Source organism: Melanerpes formicivorus, unplaced genomic scaffold (genome assembly GCF_026170545.1).
Source record: "Melanerpes formicivorus ecotype bairdi unplaced genomic scaffold, bMelFor1.0.p_v2 SCAF_14, whole genome shotgun sequence".
Taxonomy (NCBI): domain Eukaryota; kingdom Metazoa; phylum Chordata; class Aves; order Piciformes; family Picidae; genus Melanerpes; species Melanerpes formicivorus.
This window is the reverse complement of record NW_027142366.1, coordinates 9,770,944-9,794,527: the sequence shown is the minus strand read 5'-3', so window position 1 is coordinate 9,794,527 and position 23,584 is coordinate 9,770,944. Positions and strand designations below refer to the sequence as shown.

The window sequence follows — 23,584 nt, the reverse complement described above, 5'->3', positions numbered from 1 at the left end:
CAAATTTTGTTCCTGCACGGTTGTGTTTAATTAACTTGTAAGAAAGTACAATTCTTAAAGCTGAAGTTGATGGCACATCCATCAAAAAGTTCTGAAGTTTTGCACTGATTTTTAACAAGAGATTTGCACTCACTAAAATAACTTCTTGTCACATTAACAGGTAAGCAGAACTTTAGCAGTACAATTCACCTTCGTATCAATTATGTAAGAACTCCTCCTGCCAAGCAATTATTGTGTGGTCATGATGTTATTTCCTGATATTTCTTAGCATGCAACTACTAAGCTTGTTTAAGAAAAGCTATTTCCATTTTGGATTTTTTAAATATATATATATATTCACTACATTGTGTGCTTTTTTTTGGCTACTGTTTGTCCACAGCACTTACCAGCATTGGCCACAAGCAACAAAGGCAGTTTTCCAGACTCCACATCATCTTTAATTAGTCTGTCCAACAAAGCAACATCCTGTTATCAATAAGGAAAAAGATATGTATTTATAAACATTGCTCCAACTATACAGACTTGTTTCTGCTGAACTGGAAAAAGGCACAGAGTAAAAATGGACAGCATTCTGACATTCTGGAAGACATTCCTAATGTCTGTCTTTGTGGCTTGCAGTTTCTTCTCAAAGTTAAAAAGAACCTGAAGGTTGGATAAAGAAGGTGTGACAAATATAACACAAAACACATCACAGTTTGTAAGCACACCTCTGACTACACATTCTCGAATTCCTTGACTAAAAAGCACCTTACTATATGCCATTCAAAAAGCCTTTCAAATGACATATACCAAGAGAGAAGCTGTTGGCTTTTTATTTCCATCTACAATTTGTACAGCTGTAACGCCAAAGACCTAGAGGTCAAAACAAGAAATACCTTAAGCAGCTTTTCCTAACAACACACTTGACATTCATTTAATGAGGCTTTTCAGAAGAACAACAAACAAAAGAGCTCTGAAGGAAGACAAACTTACCATTTGGTGTTGAGATCCAAACATGGTGTTACAAGGCACACGGCACATGCAAGAAAGGGGCAACCCTAGCTGCAATAAAAGTGATGGAATTTCAGCCCAGACATACTCATTTCAAATGTTCACAGAAACATAGAGAGTGACACAACAAATAGTAAATCTAACAATACAAACTGAACATTGCATTACAAAGTAAGTTTCCTGCTGAAACTTATACCCAAATTAATAGCAGAGAAAAGAAAGCACAGGAGAAAGTAGAAAAACCAAGAGTCAAGTTTTGGTTAGCACATCAACTACATCAGTTTTTCTTAGTAAGATATCTGTACCCCATACCACAGACCAAGCTTAGTTCTCTTTTTCTTGGCCACCCTTACAATTAATACAACATTTAAGCAAACATGTGCCCTGTGTATGTGCAGCGTGAAGCATTCCACTGGAGGCTCACAGTCACTTTACTACCGAGCAGAGAGCATACTGCCTATGCTGGTAAATGGGAAGTCCTTCCTTTGATATGGAGGCAAAAAAAGAGGGAGGCTTCTGCATCATTAACAAGAGGGGCTGCTGAGGAATCAAGGCCTCTTATAGTTTGATCTTAGCAGTGGAAGTTGCAGGCAGATGAGTGGATCTGAAAGAGAACTTTGACTGGCCCAAGTCAATTCACAATGCTGCTGGCAGCAGCACGCCAGACTGCTCTGCAAACACCACTCTTGTAGGAAGAGTCTGAACATACTGTCAAAATTTCCATTTCAAGTATGCAGTATGAAGCCAACACAGACCAACTGTATGGATTTACCTGATTGCAGAGAGCTTGTCCCAGGCCTATTCTAGCTGCAGAGCTAATGTAGATGACAGGCTGCTTATTGTAGAGCACGTTAAACCCTTCTACTGTGTAATCCTCATAGCGCGTGTGGATAACAAGCCGACAGATCTTCAGCAGGCCTTGGCGATCATCTTCGTGGTAATATGCTGATCCATTCTCATACCTGCAAGAACAACTGAGTGAATCTTACCAATAAAACACAAGCATAGTGACTACAGCAACACTGACCAGCAAAGCAGCTCATGAGAGGGCAAAGAAGGTACATAAAAACCCCTTCTGTTTTCCCAGGATTGATTAGAGCAGGAGGAAACTTTGATGAGACAACCTGAGGGAAGCCTCGGATGTATTCTCATTTAGACTGAGATATAAAGAAAGCAAAAATATCTGAGTTCCTAAGGATTACCCTGACTGAGTTCAAAACCTTGCTGGCTAAGAGCAGAGTCCAGGAGGAAATGCACAAAAGTTTTCATCTGTTTTAATAGACAAGTAAATTCTGAACTGGTAATTTGGAAGTGAATGCAATTTGAACTTCTTTCAGTTAGTGCAGCTGGAATAAGAGACATGAAGTGAGGTCAATGGGCAGGAGCTGACAGACTTTCCTATGAAATCACAAACCAAGATATTTTGTAATACTCAAAATCACTGATGTCACTGGTAATTGAGAGCTGGAAAGTAAGACTGCAATTCAGTACAATTCCTTCAGCAGATATGTTTTTCTCCAGGAATAGTTTGATGACTTTACAGCTATTTTACCTTCAATCTGATTTATTAGCCCTTTTTCCTTTTGGCTCAAGGGAGGTGGGTGGGTGTGTCTGCTCCTCTCTACACCTTTTTAAACCCTTTTAAAATTCCAACTAAGATCAGTGCATTAACATTTGTAGTAAAGAAACAAAGTGAATAAACCAAAGAAGAGCTAAGGTGCAAGTGTTCCACTCGGTGGTCCCTCACCTGCCTTAGCTGCAGCAAGGGAATCAGCAGGAGTGACAGTAGCAGGCATGCCAGGTTGTTAGGCAGCTTGCAGGCTGGATTGTTCATTTAGCATTTGTGTAATACCTAAGTCAGTGGCCTTGCACAACACAAGAGTGGCATTTATCAACAAATTTACATACAGGCCCTGAAACAGCTTAGGTGATCACTGACTCTGATGCACAAATGCTGCTGAGTATTGCAGATTTAAACTCCAGAATAACCCAGATCCAAACTTTTACTTTACCTTTACACAACAGTTCTGTAATCTAATATGGGCAAAGGGAGTTGCTCATAGCTATATAAAGAAATATTTGTTCAATATTGTGGCCTATGGGTCACAAAGCTTTGGAGACCACAGTCCAATAGATACCTGGCATTAATCACAAAAATCAGTTTTCACTTGGTTCAGAACAGCAATATTTCTTTTTATTAGCCATGCCATGTAGAAACATCACTGACACTACAGCTATGCACACATTCATCACTTATCAATAGCTAGGTTACCTGCAACTTCTCAAATTTCATCATTGCACGAGGTTTCAACATCCTTAAGTCCAAGACAGGTAGAGATAATAATTGCATTTATCAAGTAATTGCTAGAGCTGAGCCCATCAATGTAAGACAAATGCTCTGCAACTCTAACTAATCTTGGATTCATTTCAGTTGTATTTTTACCATTTCATCTTGCACTGTGCTAAAAAAATTCAACAACATTCTCCTCCCTAGCACTGGTGAGATTTTCTGAAAGACACAGTATCAAGGGAAGGAGAAAGTTTTCTGTCTTTTTTTTCCCCTCTTCAGGAAGATTAAAAAAGAAGAATTTCTCTAATCAGTGAATCGTGAATCCCCTCCCCCCCGACTCCAACACCTCCACACAGCTGATTTCCTTTCTTCTTCTCTACACTACATGATGAAGGAGGTATTTATGAAAGATTTTGCTGTACTGGAAATTTCAGAAACATCACACATCATAACTGGAAAAATAATTACATCCAGGAAGAGAAAAGCACTCCAAGCCTCAGCAACACAGCATACGTCTCAAGAAACCACAATTTAGTTAAACATTTGACCAGCAAACACTTGCCTACAGCTGCACTTTGGCCCTTAGCTCCACCATATGCAGCTTATAAAAGGATTTTTATGGCAACTGTGTTATTAATAAGTTCCTGCTGTTCCACAAGTAGTGTCTCTTTTCCCCTTTTTTTCCCTTTATGTGATATTTCAGGTATTTCAAAGAGCATTTGTAAGTTTGTGGCACCATGGACACTCCAGTCACTCATATTTTTAACAAGTTACCACTTCCTAGTCATACTTAAATTGTTTACAGGGACCCACCTGAAAAGCCTGCAGAGCCAGAGAGTAGTATCAGAAAGGATCCTTGTGGTAAGTTTTCTCAGTCTTTCCCTGTCCAGCACTGATATATAAGCAGCCAAACTATGTCCCAGCAGAGCCATGTGACCCTGCTCACCAACATTCTGAAGTCTGCAAGCCAGAACAGAATCACTGACAATTAAATACATGCCATAAACATTACAGTTCATTTTAGGTTTGCATGTTTTCACCGGAGAGCTGCAGCACTTGTTGACATTCATTTTGAAATACTTAGAGAGCAGTACAGTACCCCAGTCACCTTCCTGCCAGTGCGCATTATGGGCTGAAATACCAGTGCAGACAGAAGCACCTGCGCTTCACCTGGCCATGCTGCTTACACCACCACCTCAGCTTCTTCTTGTGCCAATCATCCAGCCTGAGCTGGAACTAAGCACTTTGTCTGCACTGGGACTTTGAAGTGCACTAAACACATAGCTTCTTTCTCCATGCAGAACACTCAGGAGACTGATTTAAAGTACCTTTAGAGGCATAACTTTCATTAGTTTGGGGGATGGTGGTGGTAGTGTGTGCTTGGGTGGTGGTTTTTTGTTGTTTTGATCTCCAAAATGGTTTTCTAATGTTAGCTTTCAATAATCTTCTGTGGACTAGTTAATATTATTTCAATTTTACATAAAACAAGTTTTAGTTCCTTTTTTCCCCACTCTTTTTTTTTTTAATAGCCTGCAGGGAGATGGTGTTCAAAGTTTATAAGACTTTCAGACCTTTGAGAAAGTAGAAGAAAGTGAGCTGTCATATTAGAAACAATCCCCTTGCGTAATGCAATTCAGCAATTGGTAAGGAAAGCTTTATAATTTTAAGAAGGTCAAGCCTAATGCACTATTTTGGTTCACAATATAATGTAAGCTGACTTGAAACATGGTTGCACAGTATCTTTACACTTCAGAACACTTAAACATCAGAATATAACAAAATCAGGTATCAAAGTGATCCACGTTTGTTTTACCGGTAGGCCTGTGAAGCTTCCTCTTCCTCCTCTCCGTGCATCAGGTTCTGAACTAACTGAAGTATGCTCACCATATCCTGACCACTGGTGAATCAGGGAGGGGGAAAAAAAACACACATTAGAAGGGGAGGAGGGGAAGAGGAAAAAAAAAGAAGGTAAGGACTAGCACCTAACAATGAGCTGTCTGGGACACTGCATGGTAAGGCATGAAGACAGTGCTGCACTTTCACAAAACACTGAGTACAGCAACAAACAGTTCCTTGCTGTCAGAATAACAGATCATGAAGATGAGGTAGCTGGATCAATTCAAGACCCTACTTAATTACAGTGGGACTCAGACTCATACAAAAAACAATCTACTGAAATCTGAATATTTGGACTGAAAAATTTTTACTTGAGAACGTTTGCTTATTTCTACACAGCAAATTAAGGTAATAGCTAAAGATCCAAATTTCTCTTCATATGATCCAGCTTCAGCTCAAACGTGGCACATCTCCTTCAAAATTACCTGGAAATAGCAGTTCAACATTTCAGTCACCAAGGACAAGTAATGTGTTTTTCTTTTTCCTCTGTAAGCATGGGAATTATTTGTACCATTGTATAACTTTTTAACCCTCTACGAGCATGGGAAAAGTCGATCTAGCACCTGGCCTGGCAAATGTTCCTGTTTGCATTAATACAGAAGCAGCTTGGAATACTAATGCTGCATGCATTTTGCAGGTTCTGCAGAGTAAAGAGCATTATCTAAAAACTGTAGTTGCCTACCTGCCTTGGAGTGGTCCAGGAATATCCTTACGTGCATACTTCTTCTCGTTTTCCTCCTCCACTTTTCTACATTAAAAAGACACAAGAATAAACTACGTATTCAGTTTGTGTTTTAGAACACCAAGCACATAGCCAGCTTTGACTTGCAGAAATACATGCTGACAGGTTGTCAGTGAAATCAATTGCAAAGCTTCATAAATAAATCAGATAAGAACAATATGGAAGTTTAGCTCACTCTGAATTAAAGCATTCCTGGTTTGGGGATAGGATTGGGGTTGAAGGTCTCTTCCAACCTGGTCTGGTCTATTCTATTCTATTCTATAGAAAATATCAAAGACAGAAGAATCTCATGTACAGGAATTAAAAGTTACCTTGCATAGCAATAGGAAAACAATCTACCACCCCTGAAAAACAAGGCTCACTTCACTTGCTCTGAATGTTACAGAACATGCATGAATATTTTCTTAAGTTACTTCTAAAATCCATCACTTGAGAAACAGTGGTGTTCTGTGTCACTGCAAGCTTCAGAATGACATTGTGACCTGGAACTACTGAGCAAATGAGTTCTTTCTGCTTAATGACAGGGACACTGACAGTCCTTCCTCTAGCAGACACAGCTACTGTTTTTGTAGTTGTTATCCCTTGCACATACCTTTGATTGTCTTCCAGCATCTTCATTGCTTCATTCAGATTCTTCCCCATTTCTGCTAGAGTAGGATCAACCATCTATCAGGGAAAAAGAGAACAACTCTTAAGAACAGACCAAACCACATTTATCTTCAATGGTGTTCACACAACATTCTCAATACAAATTCATGCATCAGATTCTGTGTGCACTTATTTAAAAATACCAGTATGTTGAATATCCTGAATATATACACAGTGAGAACACACTACTAACCTAAAATAACCCAAAAGAAAACTCAGTGGATTTCATTATTGATAGATCTAATTTTTTCTCCACAAGGAAACTCAGAACTTTTCCTGATGAATAATGAAAGTGCATCAGAAAGCAAGAAGGATCTGAGAGGTACAAGCAAGAAGGATGAAGTAACTGCTTGTTACGTTTTAGCTACAAAATTAGGTACATGCCATAGCATCCCCCCAAAAAAACCCCAAACCCTAACAACCACCAACCAACCAACCCCCACCAATAAACCCTCCACAACAAGAACAACAAAGAATAAAATGTAAAAAAACTAAATAAATCTAAGGGTCACCTAATCTGTCCACAGGCCATGGAAAAGAGATTGAGACCCTAAATACAAGCACAAGTCATTCAGTGGCAAAACTCAATTAGCAATTATCCTTTTACTTCACCTCAGAACTCCTCTTTCAGCACCAAGAAGAAAACCACGACCACACCCTCAGCCAAGGTGACTCAAGAGTCAGCTCTCATGATGTACAGACCATTAAAAAGAAGCAACCAGGAATTAGCCTCTCTGCCATAATAGTAAGAGCTGAGGGAAATCAAACAAAAATTCAGCACCCCCCCAACGACAACCTATCACCAAAGGAGAGTGATCAGTAGATAACTAGAAGACTGCTCTTACATGAGAAAATAAGTTGTTTGGGAAGCTAATGACTGGAAAATTTGACCAAGGCAGGCTTTAGGTTACTGAGCATTCTGGTGCAAATTCAGGGGGAAATTTGCATAAATTCACAGTTCATTTATTTTTTTTTCCCCTCAGACTGCCAGTTCAACTAAGAGATATTCAAAGCTATTCAAACAATGATTCCTAGAAGAATAGTTTTCAAAACATATGAAAAACCATCTAGTTAAAATATTCTTGTAAATCTGAGGTTTTTTCCCTATTCTTAGTACCTTTAAAACAATTTTTAACCTGAACTTACTGGAGAGATGCACTTTGACTAGGCAAAAGAGTGACCAGCAGCAGGCAGTTTAAGACTGACAGAGAAAAGGCTTATCTTCCAGCAGCTGCAGCCCTCTGGCTACAGCATACAAGTCCAAAACCCCAATTGCAATGATGAAACCAGGTGACAACAAACACATGTTAAAAAGCCTGCCAGGACAACAGAGTTTTATGAATCATAGCAGTTATTTCCCCTGAATCAGTGACGAGTTCAAAGATGGCTAAATAGCCTTTCCTGAAGAACAGCTTTTCATTGCTGCTCACTGAGACATGCAACAAGCAAACTCATTTGCTCATGTAGATACAGACAGAAAAGCAAATTTAATCACAGAAGGTAGTGAGATTAATTCACATGAGGACTTTATTTTAATCCAGAGGACTGATCAAGAAAAGAAAGTTGAGAGTTGCCATATGTTCACAGACTATTGTTACCAAAATATTTAAGGATTTAACTCATATTACAGCAAGTGGTAGGTGGCTGGAACAATCAGTAGCCGAGCAGGGTCACAATGGATCAGTTCAAACCTCATAGTATCATTCAGGGTTGGAAGGGACCATAAGAATCATCTAGTTCCTACCCCCCTGCCTTGGGCAGGGACACCCTACACTAGATCAGGCTGGCCAGAGCCTCATCCAGCCTAGTCTTAAACACCTCCAGGGACAGGGCCTCGACCACCTCCCTGGACAACCTGATAGCTCTCTGTATTCTGTTGCTTTATAAGTGGCTGGTAACAAACATTTAAGGGAAGAACAAAAAAAAAAACCTACAGTAATCAGCAATATTTTCCCACACCAGCTCTCAGCATTTAGCAGAAGATGTGTTTTTACACTGCTGGCTTCTACAATATCCACTGGCTACAGGGGCCACAACTTAACTAAGCACTGACTGAAAAAGAAGTACAAATACAAATAGCTCAAGACTTCATCATATTTAAAAAAAAAAAGAGAAAAAAAAGTAACAACACAGAGAGCCAGAAGAGAAATATAACTATTATCATTGGCAATATTTCCCCACATTTTCAGTTGTTTACAGAGTGGCACTGCAAGGAAGCTCTGAAAAAAAATAAATAAATCAGTTTTGCTCTTGGGAGTCCTTAAGGGAGTAACTGATTGGACGTAATTTACTGATTGTGACTATCCCACACACTATAAAAGGTTGCTATAAAACATGATTAGTGGCTGGAAGGCAGTTACTTGCTCAAACCTTCCTCAGGATCACATCAAACAGATCTGTTGTAGATGAGGACTCGATGCAGCGACACTGTAAAAAGGGTTCTGAGATGCTTTTGTTTGCTGCTACCACAAAATTCACCTGCTGAATTACATCAGATGTTAAAACCTTGTGAGTCATCCTGTCTCACTCACTAATTATGCATGCATGAAACCTTTCTGCCAATACACTGGCAGAATAAATACATAAAACAGGGTTTTAAAAGTCCTAAGACCCACAAAATGTTAAGAAATTCAGAAAGCCTTTGAATTCGGATGTGAGCTTATTTGGAAAACTAATCCCTTCTGGGTTTTTACCAAAGTGGTTATGCAGCAACTTAATTTTTCCTTTGAATTATGGGAAGTAAAAAAAAAAAAACCCTTTTACAGCTGCACACTGAACTTTTTATGTGCTTCCTCCTCATGGAGGTGGGAAGCAGAAGACTAATACTTGTTGTAAACACTGAAAATAGGTGTGGCATACGTTGCAACAATGAACCACGGGGTTGAAAAAGGTCTCTGAACACACTTTGCCACAATGAAGTAGTGCATTGCTTTAGTCTGTGAGATCAAGTGTGGATAAAATCCAACCAGTGATAAACCGAGTAATTTTTCTCATGTTCTTTCACTCTTTGTAAAAATTAGGCTGGTGGACGGCTTACTAAATACTGCCGCCTGAAACACAGGACAACACATTTTTTGAGAGGATTAGAACAGCTGCATGAAATGTCACACTAGCCTTAGTTTCTGCATTCAGTCCTGCCCCTGGAATCACAAGATCTGACTGACCACAATTAGGTGACCAGGAGAGTTGTAAGACATGCAGCATCCTTTCAAGCTCTGAGAAGGCACCAGCCAGTTTCTCCTCCCCAAGTGTCTACACAGCATCCTATCACCTCCTTCCTCCCTAAGCCCTTGACAGACCACACCATTCGCCACCCTGCTTTGACTTTCTTCATTTGTTGCCTTCGATGTGTTCACCATGCCTTCAACAATTCACTAAGATCAACTTGCACTAGGTTTGATTTGTGTTCACTTCCCTATGTTGTAACTTATCTGTTACTATTTTTAAGCACTTTGAAGTATAATCTGTATCTGGTTTTATAGGCAGCATATCACACCTTTGGGGAGGATAAGGGGCCATTCTCCAGTTATGGTAAGACTGAACATTAACTACAAATTAAAAAATAAGAATGTTTCTTCATATACCAAGGCTTTAAAATCTTCATGTTTGTGTTGGTTTAAGCTGACTGGCCCCACTAGGCGGGATGCGGGGGGGGAGGAAGGGACAGGGCTACCCCCCTGCCCAGATGCACAAAGCAACAGAGCAAGCTGGATCATATATTTTACACCATGCTGACATCATGCTCACCATATGACAGGAAAGGGGTTGGCCAGGGTTTATAGGACTTGTCATCTATCCTATAATTTGTAAAGTTCCCTGTTCTGGGCTTTTGTGTCTCTTCCCCAGTTTCTTGGCTGGGGATTGTCCCTTTCATTCTGGTTTCAGTTTGCATGCAGAGGTGGTGGTTTTCAGTGGTGGTTCGGTTTGCTGTGCACACTAATACCTTTCCTCCTGGTTTTGTTTTCCCTTTGTGTAATCTGATATCCCTGCAATAGAGTAGTAAATTGTCTTTGTCTCATCATTACACTCTGGATTTCCTGGCTCCTATCCTCCCTGCCCACCCAGAGGGGAGGAGGTGGAGGAAGGCGAAAACCCCTCTGTTGTAACTGGACTGCAGGGACTCTGCTGACAATGCCAGCAGGACAATTGCATTCCCATAAGCTGTACTCCTAATGTAAGAAAGGTCCTACACAAACTACTGTGCACATCAAGAAACTCACAGCAGTAGCTCATTGTGTACTTCACCAGAGGAAAGCCTTGTTCTCCCACTACATTGTCCTATTTGCCTACAAGAAAGGTCTACCACCAAGACCCAAAGCCTGTTCTCAGCAGTCATCTCAAACAGTATCAGTATTCCTCAACCAAAAGAATAGTGCCTATAATTCTCCAGGCTAAGAAAAGTTTTAGACCATCAAATCAAAACACAGCCACTTCATGACTGTTTGGCTTGAATGAAATGGCACAGTGTCACCACAGGGCTGCTGCTCATAGGTATTTGTTCTTTCCATCTTTGTCTGTCCCCGGATATGCAGCAGGACTCACATGCAAGTCTGATGTCATAGGTCTGCCATAAAGTTTCAGGATGTTATGAGAACTAACACAGTAACAAAAGACAGAAGTCATAGGCTGAGCATGAAGCCAAATGCACTTTCTTTATGTTTAGGGAAAAGATTGCTGCAAAGACAGGGAAAATTTATAATGAAAGAATTTGCCCTATTTTACCATCAACACTGTCATCTGACTTGAAACTTAAAATACCAAAACCCCTCAGATGACTGGTCTGCATTAAAAAAACAAAAAGGGGGGAGGGAGGAGGGAATAAATCATAGATCTGTCAGCCAAACTTGTGAAATTTAACACAGGGCTCCTGAAGCCCTTACATTTGATGCTCACCCCACAAAAGATTCCCAGATTTCAGATGAAATTAACTCTAACCACATCACTTATGACAGACACTAATACATTAAAAAAATATTATATATTAAAATCCCCAAACATTTGTCTAATAAACCAAAAGCAATTTGTAAAATCAAACTAGGAGGTGGTTGGTGTGCAACCTGTGTGTCAGATTCTATGATTTTCTTTACAATTCTCTCACACAATGCCTTCAAATACTGGAAAAACTTATCTTTTTTCCATTTGCAAGAACCTGATGACTGCAGCCATTCTACATCATGATGCATCACAGCTAATGAAGTGATTCTACCAGAATGCCTTTGTTATGAAAAATACATTTTGACAAATGTTTATACAAGTTAAAAAGTCCTTATCACTGATGTCTAAATAAGCTGCCTGCATAAATGCATGGCTCAAATACAAGACAGTCTCAGATGGCTACGATAATATTTAAATAAGCACAAGATAAAAGGATACACGTTCTCTGAGGATAAATATACCCCAGTGTAGATGAGTTTCAAATCTATTATGGGAGAACACTTCTTAGATAGCATGCTCAAGACTAGATAAAGAGCAGACTGTACAGACTTACAACTATTTTAACCAAGACTATTTCAGGAGGACACTAACTGCTAAGTGTCTAGAAGACAACAACTGCATTGTGGCATGTTAGAATAGGGAACACTGAAATGTGGATCAAATGTGAAGAAAAAAAGCCAGAACAAGAAGGAGGAAATGGAATGGTAACTACATAATTCTATTGGCATATACTGAAAAATCAAACATACAGCTTTTTGCAAAGCCCTCACCATTATAAACTATTCCTTACACCAACAAAACAAATAGCCACTTCTAGTTTGTTAAGAAATGTAGGTATTTCATTCTTACAGAATGTTTTTGTTGCTTATGATGACCTAGTCAAACAGTTTCTAAGGACTCTGTCGGTACTACAGGACAAAGACTTGCCTCATATTAATCTTCTTGAAGCAATTAAATATTGTATCACTATTCTGACTGAGTGCATAGAGAGGTAGAGACCATGTTCCTAACTAGTACGCTCAATTAAGTTTTACTTAACTGAAACTTTTCAGAACAAACAGCGGTCACGGTAACTTTTGTCAGCGCTAGTAAAGAACTTGAGCTTTTAGAGGCCACCAAATATGCTCTTTAACAATGTATTATTTATGTGGCTTGTAACGTATCAAACCATTTTGCTACAAACTCATTAACCACATCAGAAAGGCACTTCCTGAATCTCCTTGCTATTCATTTCACTAGAGCACATCTCATTCAAACTTGCCTAGACAGTTCCAATGATCACATCGAACTGAACATACTTTGTAAATGGGACGAATGCATTAACACCTCTTAAGTGTACGAGGTGTAAATTCTTTCAAAGGTACACCATTTGCAAAGCCATACAACAACGGTGATAAGCTATGTATCAGTGGCCATTCCACCCGCACTTCTAGGGCAGGTCTTCTGAAGTACACGGCAGGTGCCATAAAAGACAGAAGTGTGGCAGGTCCCAGATGATCAGATGCTGACTGACTCAGTGACAAACGCAAAAGGTGTCAGTCACGATATTACACAATCAATATTTGCTGGTACAGTACATGGTACATATGAGAGCAAACACCAGGCAGCAAACGCCTCCATCATAAAATTTTAAAAAATATATTAACAATCAAATAATATTTTCTTATCTATGCCGCCGAAGGCAAACACTTCCAGGAAACAAGCTCCATCTTCTTTTTAGGAGAACAAACCAAAGACCCCGTTCCCAAAGCATTCCCTGATAGTTATTCTGACTTTCTATGGCTCCGGGACACGGAAATGGGCGGCGTTCACACAGGCGACCAAAGCCACACGCCGAGGCCGGGGAGCGAGGGGAGCGCGCCCGTGGGCTTCACTCGTGACTGAAAGCTTCACGAGACAAAGTTGACTCAGGCCTGTATGACACAGTTCCCGGTGAGGAGGCGGGCTGGGAGACCCGGCGGAGCCGCTACACCGCCGCATGCCGAGGCGCTGGGGAAGCACCGCACCGAGCCCCGACCCACTCATGACCTAAGTCCCCTTCTCCGGACCCCGAAGCGTGGCCACACCGCCCCGCCAGCGATGCCACCTCCATGGCCCGCCCGCCCCTCAGGGCCTGCTGCGCCTCAGCTCCCCTCCACCCTCAGGTATCTGGCGCCCCGGGCCGCGCCCTCCCCTGCCGGCCTGGCACCGGTGCGCCCTGCAGACCTTTTCCAGAGAGGCGTCCATGGCCAGCGGAATCTCCGGTGCGCGCCGCCTCCCCACCGGGCACTTCCGCCTCAGCCCCGGCCGGCTCCACGCTGGCAGCGCTGACGAGGCGGCGGCGGGAGGGGCGGGGAACGCGCTCACCTAGGGAACGGCGGCAGGCCCGCCCCGTGCGCAGCCGAGTCCACGGCTGCAGGCGGGCAGGGAGGATCCGGGGCGGTGGCACTGCGGAAGGCGCTGTGGGGCCATGCACCTTGACAGCACGGGCTGGAGAGAGCGCAGCCCGCTCCCCTTTTTCCGTACACCGCCCGCTGCCGGTTCCCACACACACGCACCCCTCACCCCTCCCGGTCCAGCTGTGGAACAGTCCCGGAAATCGACCGGGGAGGTGACAGGTACTGGCACATGCGCAGTGAGCGCGGCCCGGGCGGCGGCGGGCGCTCACGGGGAGTCGAGTGCGTGGACTCTCCGCCTGTGCCTCGCGGGTTCGAGTCCCTGCAGCCGTGGGTCGTGGCAGGCCGGTACCTCGAGAGGGTTCTGCATGGCTCCAGCCTTCAATAATCTCTCTTGTCACCTCGGTGTGGTCAGTTCGGCCTGCAGGGGCTTGTCATGGTGGCACCAAAATCCTTCCTCCACGTACGGGTGCCGCAGGGGACGCTGCTCAGTCCCAGGAAGCTTCGTCTAGACTTGCTAGAGTCTTCAGAGGCACTTATCCCGGCCAACGGGCCGCCCCGCTCACCCGGGCTTTCCGCGGCTTCCCGCGGCGGAGACGACGAGAGGAAGGGTGGGGAAGGGCGCACGCACCTGCCTGGCGGCTCCCGTCGGACGGGCAGTCCCCGGAAAGCCAAGCCCAGCTTCCCAGAACTTTTTTTTTCTGTTCTTTCAAGCTGGGATAATTCTCTGGTACATGTTTCTCATTCTTCTACCTCTATTTATGTGTAATAGCACGACTTGCAGGTAGCTGCTAAGGTTCTAATGTTTCGCAGGGCCGTACTCGGACAGCACATGGGCCCTGGCACAGGGCGTCTCCCAGACACCGGGCCGCTCGCTGTATTTTGTTATTAAAGCCTATTTCAATCTACGAGCCAGCCGTGGCTATTCTTAGTCGCTTCTGGAAGACTTCGTCATGGTTTGAAATCCATTAAACACAGTTACTAGTAGACCAGGGTGTGAACTTCCACCTCCTACCTGGAGGGGGTTCCCTAAGTTCAGGCCTGAGCCATCGCCAGGCTTGACGGGCAGCTCCCGGGTGCGCCTGTTAGCCTTTGTGCACCACACAACGCTCCCTGTCCGGAAGGGATTCAGATGAGCTCTACGGCAATGGTTCTGTGCATACAACGCTGTGTGCACGGGTCTCTTGAGTAAACTTCCATCGCTTCTGGCTTTCTCCTCAAAGTGCCTCAGCAGCAGAGGGCAAAGCAGAGGACCCACGTGGGGTGGTTGCCCACGTGGAAGACTGAGGAATCACATCAGCCCTGCTCAGGGAGGCAACAGAAACGGGACTGCAAACCAGCAAAAGTGGAAGCAAAAAGCCATAGTTTACTTATCTAACCGAGAGAAAAAGATACAATTTTTTATCTATATAGATATAAATTAAGCAAACAGCACCTAATTTTCACTTGTCCCTTAATGGTTGCAGCAGCACTGCATAGTGCATCCATGATGGACCTTAGACCAAAGCACGGGAGACACAGTGGGTTACAGTTTAGGATTCAAGTAGGTTAGTTCAGCAAATGAACTGTACCATCTCCTGCACTGAGAATATACAGGAATGCAGCGGACTCCTAATGTATACCCTCAAAAACTATTCAAGAAGAAGAGACTTTGGAGAAGACTAGTATCTGTTTCAAAAATAAACATGAGGAAATAATAGGTGAGACAACTAAACCAAGGCAATTGTTTAATTTAAACTGGATGTGTAAGGAGAGAGAGATGGGTAATCTTTTTACCTGGTGTTAGGAGATCTGCATTTTGGGCTCCTGACAGGGAAATCCTCCGGTATGTTTGCAGAGAAACCAAGTGAAGGAGGAAGTCAAGATCCAGATGCTTACTCTTGAAATCCTATCTGATTGCATAAGCAGTGAATTGTTCAAGAGCCAAAAGGATCACAAAAAGGAGTACTTAGTAGCAGTATGATGTAATAGCAAAGTAATAGATCTGTTGAGAGGTACTGATAACCTTGCAGCATGCAAGTACCTAGAAAGATAGCTGAGTTGGGCTAGGCAGCTTTGGGCTTCTGCTTCTGCACCAATGCATAGCTTTTCGTTGTAGGCTGATTTGTTAAAAACATGTTGTCTAATACCTTTGCTCAGTATAGGTCACATCTTCCACCTAAGGTGGGTTATCTTTGACAAGATGATATTTCTGCTAGAAAGATGTCTTAATCTGACACCTGAAGATTCTCATCACCATTCAAGAAGTGTTATTATCAGTGATACTTCATGTGATGGGAATTAATTCAGTTAGTTTATTTCCCGTTCGCATGTGTCTAATATGCAGTTTTATCTCACATGGTTTCTCTCTTGATCTTGGGTGTAATAATGGGAGCCTGTTGTGAGCTTGTGTGTTCCTAGGATCAAGAGGATTTGAGCTGAAATAGTTTTTATTTTAAAGTTTTGGAATGCTCTATGTGGAGGGTTGAGTGAGCAGGTTTTGAAGCTGTTCTGCTTGTCAATTCTGGAATTTGGATTTGATGCCATTATTTGTGAAGGTAAAAAAAAAATCACATTGATTATGGTTGAAATAAATGAGGTGCCCTTTTCCACTGACTTCAGTGGTGTGTAGGCACCTCAACTCCTTCAAGGATCTGAGCCACTTGTGGCAATTCAACAAAGTCTATTCTATTTAATGAGTGTAAAAGATACTTTCATTGAATCTATTCCACTGCCACACCACTGGTGAGTTATGTGGTAGTGGAAAAGAGAAGATACAGCACCTGTTCAGTATATTCCAAGTGAGCTATGGTGCCAACAGTGAGAGCCAGGTCAGAAGGTGAGATGTGATGCAGCACTGTTAGGTAGTTGGAACACTATTTTTCTTTGTGATGATACCAGCTTTTCTTTTAAAGCTATTGTAATATGTTTTGAGAAGAGTTTGGAAGCATAACACAGCATTGAAGAGAGTGAACATTTAATCTTTGCATTGTTTTCTTATTGTAAATATTTTACCTCTAAGTATGAGCATAGGGAAGAGGACATCTTGTCTGTCTTTACTGTAAAAAGACATTCTGAAGTAGATAAAAGGTGAGGCAAGCAATTTGCGTATCTCCAAGCTGAGCAAAAACCCCCAAATCATTGGATAAAATATTTGAAATATTCCTTCCTCCAACAGCTTTTCTCTCACTCCATGGTTTGATTAGTCTAGGAAGCTTAGGTACCAGGAGTCACGTGGAGTCAGTGTAGTCAGGAGCAGATATTAATGCCTTAAAATGCACAGTCTTTATATACGACACACTGTCACTCGGCTCTGTTTGACTGAGAGCCCTGCAATGCACCACTGATGAGGGCTGTAGTGCCTTTTATCTTCAAAAAGACCCCCACTCCAGTGGTTAGTTAGAAGTGCCTTTGACACACTAGGTGAGCACCTGTTATAATGGTTAGTTGTAGAGAATTGTTTTCAGCCTGTTCTTTCCAGTGGCAGCCATCTCACTTTCAGAAACACAATCCTGAAGATTCTGGTATTAGTAGCAGGGTTTGGTTTGAATTTCTGCATACACAAGAAAAAAGATATTTGTGCTGCCTCAGAGCTGAGCAAATTAAGAACTTTAAGGATTTCTCAGATGCAAGAAGAATGATAGATTAGGGGGAAAAAATAGGAGAAACTGTGATGCAACGTGAACTTCCCTTCACACTGTGGAACTGAATGGGTAGGATAGAAAAGGGTAGGATATAAAACTATTCTTATGGAGGATGATTCTAAAAACAGTGCCTGCTATATCCTAACAAAACATAAGGTTTCTATTGACCTTCTGTGAGTAAATTATCCATTGATTTTTACAGAAAAGCCTTACATGTATGAGTAACTGGAAGGAGCATTGCAAGTGTGAAATAAATAGTGTTCAGTGGTATTTTTCATTCATGGCTGAAACAAATGTTCACATATTTAAACATTTGTTCACCCATCTGGTAGATGTGCTTATGTGTCTGATGTCAGGTGACTGTGAAGACTTCACTGTGCTTAGAGTTTTGTATTTAAAATGAGCTAAAATTGTGTGTTTGACAAACTCCTAGCATAGAGGCTCATGATTACAAGTTTACAACCTCTAAGTTAAGGAACTTAAGTTACAACTAACAGATTTTGCATACCATGACCCAAAGATGTTTCAGTCTTTACTAAATGTGGTAAGAAAAATTAATCTTTGTGTTTGAAGTCTGTAAGAATAACAAATTATTATTTTTCATTTCAGACAGGAGTAATGTACTGACCTTTTGTGCAGGTGAATTTAGAGGGTAGCTCAATAAGCTTTTCTTTCTCATAAAACCTGACCTCAGGCTATCTCACAGCATTACCTTATTCAGTGAGAAGTCAGTGGAGTTCTTGGATGTGTAGGTGTAAGACCTAACAAAGCTGTCAAACTTAATTTTGGTCCCTTACAGTGGGCTGAGTTGCTTTGTCTGGGCTCCCTTCATTGGCTTTTTGCAAGAGTCAAGATGGCACAACAAATCCAGCACTTATATGACTCCAAAGAGAGGAGGACAGTGCAGACGAAGAATCATCAGAGAAATAAGAACTTTAGTCCTGTATGCATTCCAAATTGTTAAACTGAGTTTATGAAGATCAGTAACGTGCAGTCTTGCTGCTGTGTTTAAAATAAGCAGCCATCTCAACATTTGTTGGTTAGTATAAGCAGTGGAACAGTTTGTCTTTGTGCCTGTTTATTTTTCACAAAAGAGCCCAATTGCATATTGGCATTTAATTATTTTCATGCTGCCAGCCCATCCCTTCTGGGAACAACTAAGTTACAGAGCAACATAACCCTTTGCACATTGTATCAGACTGCCTCACTGAGGAGAAATACTAACTGAGTTTAATTTTCAAGCAACTTCTAATTGCTAGGAAAAGGGGAATAGAACATAAAATCATGAGTTGTCAGACATGACAATTGTTATCAGTGCAGGATTGCTTTTGCAGAACAAAATTTAATGGATTTCTTATCTAAAAAGTGGCACTGAATCTGTTTCTTCAGAGGAGAGAGTGCTGTGTTTTGTAGAGAGCATGTTTCTACAGGGCAAACTTGGTTTATTCTACATGAAAATCTCTTTAGCAATTTAATCATTTCACAGAATGTACAAACCTGAAAATATTTGTACGTCTTCTAACTGAGAATAATGATAACTAGCTTTGGTCAGAGTTCCCTGGGGTGGGTGCTGCATAGTGGCACTGATGGGCAAGCATCAGTCATAAGCAGCTCCTGCATGATAGAACCAGACTAAACACTGCAGTGAGCTTTTGTTACATGTCAGAATCTTCTTCCTTTGCCCCTCGAGGGTCAAAGTACTGAAGAGTACATGGGAGTCTCAACACCTTGACTCTGTTCTACTGTTCCATTATGTTGGAGGTCTAGTTAAGATTTTGACAAAAAAGAGCACAAGAAGGGAAGTAAGGTGAATGCCAGGATCCATCTCAAACCAATCCAGCTATATATAAGGAACTTCCATTTGTTCTTCAGATGGCTTTTAAACATTCATATTCATTGGAGGCACATAGGAGACTAGGAGAAGGTGAAAATTAGTTACAGATCTGCATTGTCAGCCAAGGATCAGGTCTGGGTGCAGGTGTGCTCATCAGTATCTTTTCAGTATGTAAATGTAGCTCAGAACAGGCACTGTGCAAATGTCTGTGACATTGAAATGAGACTAGTAAGAGTCCTTGGTTTATTAGAATGGGGTTTTGTGCCTTGAAGCTACTAAATTGCAAGCTGGAAATGTTACCTCGTTTAAGCCATTTTAGTGATGATTGTAAAGAAAAGACTGAACCCTCTTTGTTACAATAATAGTAAACCACTTTGGGGGATGTCTGAATTCCTCAGTCTTGTCTAAAGAGTAAACCAAAGCCTGCATAGGCTATAAATACACATACCTTTGGGCAGCAACTGTACTGCTCAATATATTGCTTACAATTTCTTGTCACTGTGGGAGCTCAATGCTGCTTAGCTCAGACAGGGAAATGGATCATACAAGCACTGCCCAATCTATTTCAGGTAAAATCAAGTTGTTAGGCATAGCCCAGTGGTCAAGAAAGATGCAAGGTACCCATAAGTTACTGGACTACAACAGATGGGGGGAGGGTAGGTGATGAGGAAGCTGGCTCTACAGTCTGGTTTGCTGGTAAGCAGGTGGAGGAAGTAGCTTCCCTCTCAGGATAGAAAAGTCACTGCAATTCCATCATCATCTGCATAGGCAGACCTGAAAGAGGGCACCTGCCTGCCATCGTAAGGCAGGGTTAATTTTAATTGGCTTTTGACATGAGTAGGATGGGCATCTGTAGTTTAGCTGAAGAGTTTAAGCTCCATCTGCAGTCAGTGTAGGTTTTGACATCCGTTTTGGGTGTGGTGAATTGTGCACTCTAAGCCTCTGTTTCTTTCCATCAGTAACAGTCTCAGATGAACTGGCTGCTATGGAGAAAGCTTTGGTCTATATGCTTGTATTTGGTGTGTTACATTTCCCTGCGTGGTGTCTACTTCACATGTCCCTGTGGGAGCACTTTAGTGGGTGTTGCTGTGGGAATACCACAGTATGAATTGGGCAGTCCCAATGGTGGATATCCCAGTAGATGTAGAAATCCACAGAGGAACTAATTGCATTTTATCTGTGTGTGTAAAACATGAATCATGAGTGAATGGATGCTTCAGACAATTGTAGCTGGTTAAATTGTTATTGTGTGTACAAAGTCCTCAGGATGAAGAAGCAATTTCAGTAGTGTGTTTTCTGTTGATATTCCTAGGATCTGAATAGTGGTTTAAAGTCTGTTCTGTTCAGTGAGATTGAAGAGTTTTGGATAAGTGTTTGACTTTTTTTTAATAGGTGCTATTTATTTTTATTTCTGCTTGTGCCTTGGATGTTTAATGATTAATAGAATCAGCTGGGAAAGGGAACTGGAAAACACTATCTCAAGGAGAGAGAAATAGTGAAATGGTGTTGTTTGCTATAAGCAGTAGGTGATCTGCTGCAACTCAGTGCAAAAAATACTCCTGCATGGGTACAGCTGGTAAAATTGAATCCCCATGTGAATCAAGAAACTATACTCATGATCTGCATAATGCTGATGCTTTTCTTCAGCAGGAGTATTTAATGAATGAAGGATCTATCTTTTATTTTAAGGGTCTTAAAAGCTTACACAAGCTGTATCCTTATTGCTCTATGCATTTGTGCTGTCAGCTTTCTGCTTGGAATTTGAGCTAAATCCTGCTTTGGCTTCCAGTTTCTTTGACTGTGGGCTTCAGGGTTTCCCTCCTTATTTCTATTACTTTGCAGTACAGTTCTTCCATCTAATGTAAGCCTGTAGCTCTTTTATTTCCGTGAACTTGAGATTCTGCATAATGCTTTCACTCCTTTGTTCCTCATGTTAAGGTACTTGACAGTTAAGGAACCCAAGTCCCTTTACATTAATTTTTTTTTAATGACCAGCACTGCCTGGTCTTATGGACATTTCAGACCCACAGAATACAAAACAATGAAGCTGTGTTGGGACAGATTTTCAGTATACATAAATTAATGCACCTTCTAAAGATTTTCTGCCTCTGTCAATTCAATCTGAGGACCTAACTCCTAAGTTGTTAAAGACATTTATTATTTCTTGACAGTTCTTTGGCTTAGCAGATGCATTTCATAGAATAACCTAATGGTTAAGGTTGGAAAAAATGTCTGGATATCCAGCCCAGGTTATATAGTCCAACACAGTTTGACACATATGTAAACATATGTCTGCTTCTTCTAGTAATTCTGTAAGGTAAAAAAATAAAGGATGAGATTTGTCCTACTGTCTCTCCATTAGCCTCTCAAAAACAGTCATAAGGGCATTGTGACTCTTCTGAGGAATTGCACTGATCTTCTTGCCAGCTGAACATGCAGATCTCATACCCAGAAAGGTGGACAGATTTATACACCATGTAGGTGCTCAGGAAGGAGGGAACACACTGCCAATAGCTACTAGGCATGGATTCAGGTGGCATTTTCATGTCATGGGTCCTCTCTAAGAGCAAACGGGATGAGAAGACATTTATATCAATTGCAGTTCCAGCTCTGTGTTATTTTGAATAGCTGTGGAGATGTAGAGTCTGAATTTGCTAAATGAGAATTTCAAAATGTAATTTTCTACTGCAAATCTTTTATGCAAATGAACCTCCTGTGCTTACAAGTATGCAGAATACATCCTTCTAGGCTTGGAAAACTCACCAGAAGGCCTCTGTCTTTTTCACACCAGAAGCAGCCATCCAGTAAGACAGCATAAAATAACCTGTTTCATAATGCAGTGCAGATGAAACTGCCTGTAGTTTGTTACTGTGTCTGATACATGAACTCCTTTATATAGCACAACCTTTGAAATCCATGCAGCCTCAGCCTTCTGATTCTCTGCTGTGCCAATGCTTTCTGCCTGTGCTGCCTCTACTGCTAGTGCCAATCCAGTGAGATGTGCAAGAAATACTTGAATTTTACTAAAATAAGGCATTTCAAGTTGAATGAAATATATCCTTTTTTTTCTGAGGCTTAATAAACATTGAATGCCATTCTTTGTCAGTCTTTAACTAATGTATGTATAAACAAAGCCAGGTCTTATGCAAAGTTCTTATGAGATCTTCATAAACTACACACAGCAAAAAGCTCAATTTGGTGTCACAGACCTTAATGCAGCACCAGAGTAAAAGATATGCAGGGGTTATTCACTGCCTTTAAAGGTTAGTTACATGCATTAAGTCACCTGTCACTTCTGAACAACTCCCATCTCCAAAGCCTTATGGTGAAGCCATTAAGCTTAATTTCTCTTTGATTAAAAAGAGGTAAAACTTTGATATGTTTAGATAATTAATACATTTGTGGAAGGAACTGAGGAGTTCAGGTGGGAAAAAAAAGAACAAAAATAAAGAGAACAGGGATTAGCAGAGGGGTTCTCACTGAAGGACCACACTCAGTGTTGTTGGGGAAGGAAACAGTTCAGAAGATTTGAGGCTGAAGAGAGTAATGTATTCCACAACTGGAAGAGAGACACCACCTCCATTGCCTGCTGTAATTTCTTCTATTTTTAGAATGAGGAGGAAGCCTTATGGAAGACTTTCAAGTCGAAAAATTCTGTTTCATAGACTTTGTGGCCAAGAAGGACAAAAAAAGATCACTGGCTCTGAAACCCTGCATAATGTAAAGCTAAGAGTTTTTCCTGAGTCAAACCAGGGATGTCAGGTCTCATGCCATCTTCTAGAATGGTATCCAAAGACTTCAAATAGTGGAGGATTTTCTGCATCTCTAAGAAATTATGTATTTTAATGAAATTTTAACACCTATAGAAATCAATCTAGCCTTAACATTCTAATAAGCTATTGTTAGCCCTAAGATATAAAGAACAGCAGGCAAAGTCTTCTGCATGCATGGAGAAGTTCTTGTTTATTCCTTGAATAGACTATATATAATAGTACAGACTCAACTGTCCAACACAGGCACTTAAAAAACTTGACATAGCTGAGCATAGGCCATTGATTTATCAGTTCAGTTCCACATAAACTGTGTTTTAAACTGACCAAATGTTTAACAAGCTATGTCCAGACCAGAGTGTGTTTTGGGGCCTGCAAGGCTCTGTGTTGTTTGAGATAGCAATTAAGTACCCCTCCTTCTTAGAGTTAGCTAAATATTAGCTATATCAAACCCAACTTCACAAGAGCCAGCTACATGTGG

General features: G+C 41.4%; 1 protein-coding gene across 4 annotated transcripts in view; it reads right to left on the bottom strand.

Moving 5' to 3' along the window:
* Window positions 1–23,584, bottom strand: part of PDXDC1 (pyridoxal dependent decarboxylase domain containing 1) — an 83,218-nt gene that overhangs the window by 16,283 nt on the left and 43,351 nt on the right. For 2 of the 4 annotated variants that reach the window (XM_068146877.1, XM_068146876.1), the window contains exons 3-9: window positions 6,511–6,584; window positions 5,859–5,924; window positions 5,094–5,177; window positions 4,094–4,240; window positions 1,763–1,952; window positions 973–1,041; window positions 387–465 (exon numbers count right to left, since the gene is read on the bottom strand). In XM_068146877.1, the coding sequence (XP_068002978.1) occupies window positions 387–465; window positions 973–1,041; window positions 1,763–1,952; window positions 4,094–4,240; window positions 5,094–5,177; window positions 5,859–5,924; window positions 6,511–6,584 (709 nt within the window). Of the gene's footprint in view, window positions 1–386; window positions 466–972; window positions 1,042–1,762; window positions 1,953–4,093; window positions 4,241–5,093; window positions 5,178–5,858; window positions 5,925–6,510; window positions 6,585–13,706; window positions 14,063–14,228; window positions 14,252–23,584 lie in introns of those variants that run through there. The other 2 variants (XM_068146875.1, XM_068146874.1) reach the window with 2 other exon arrangements.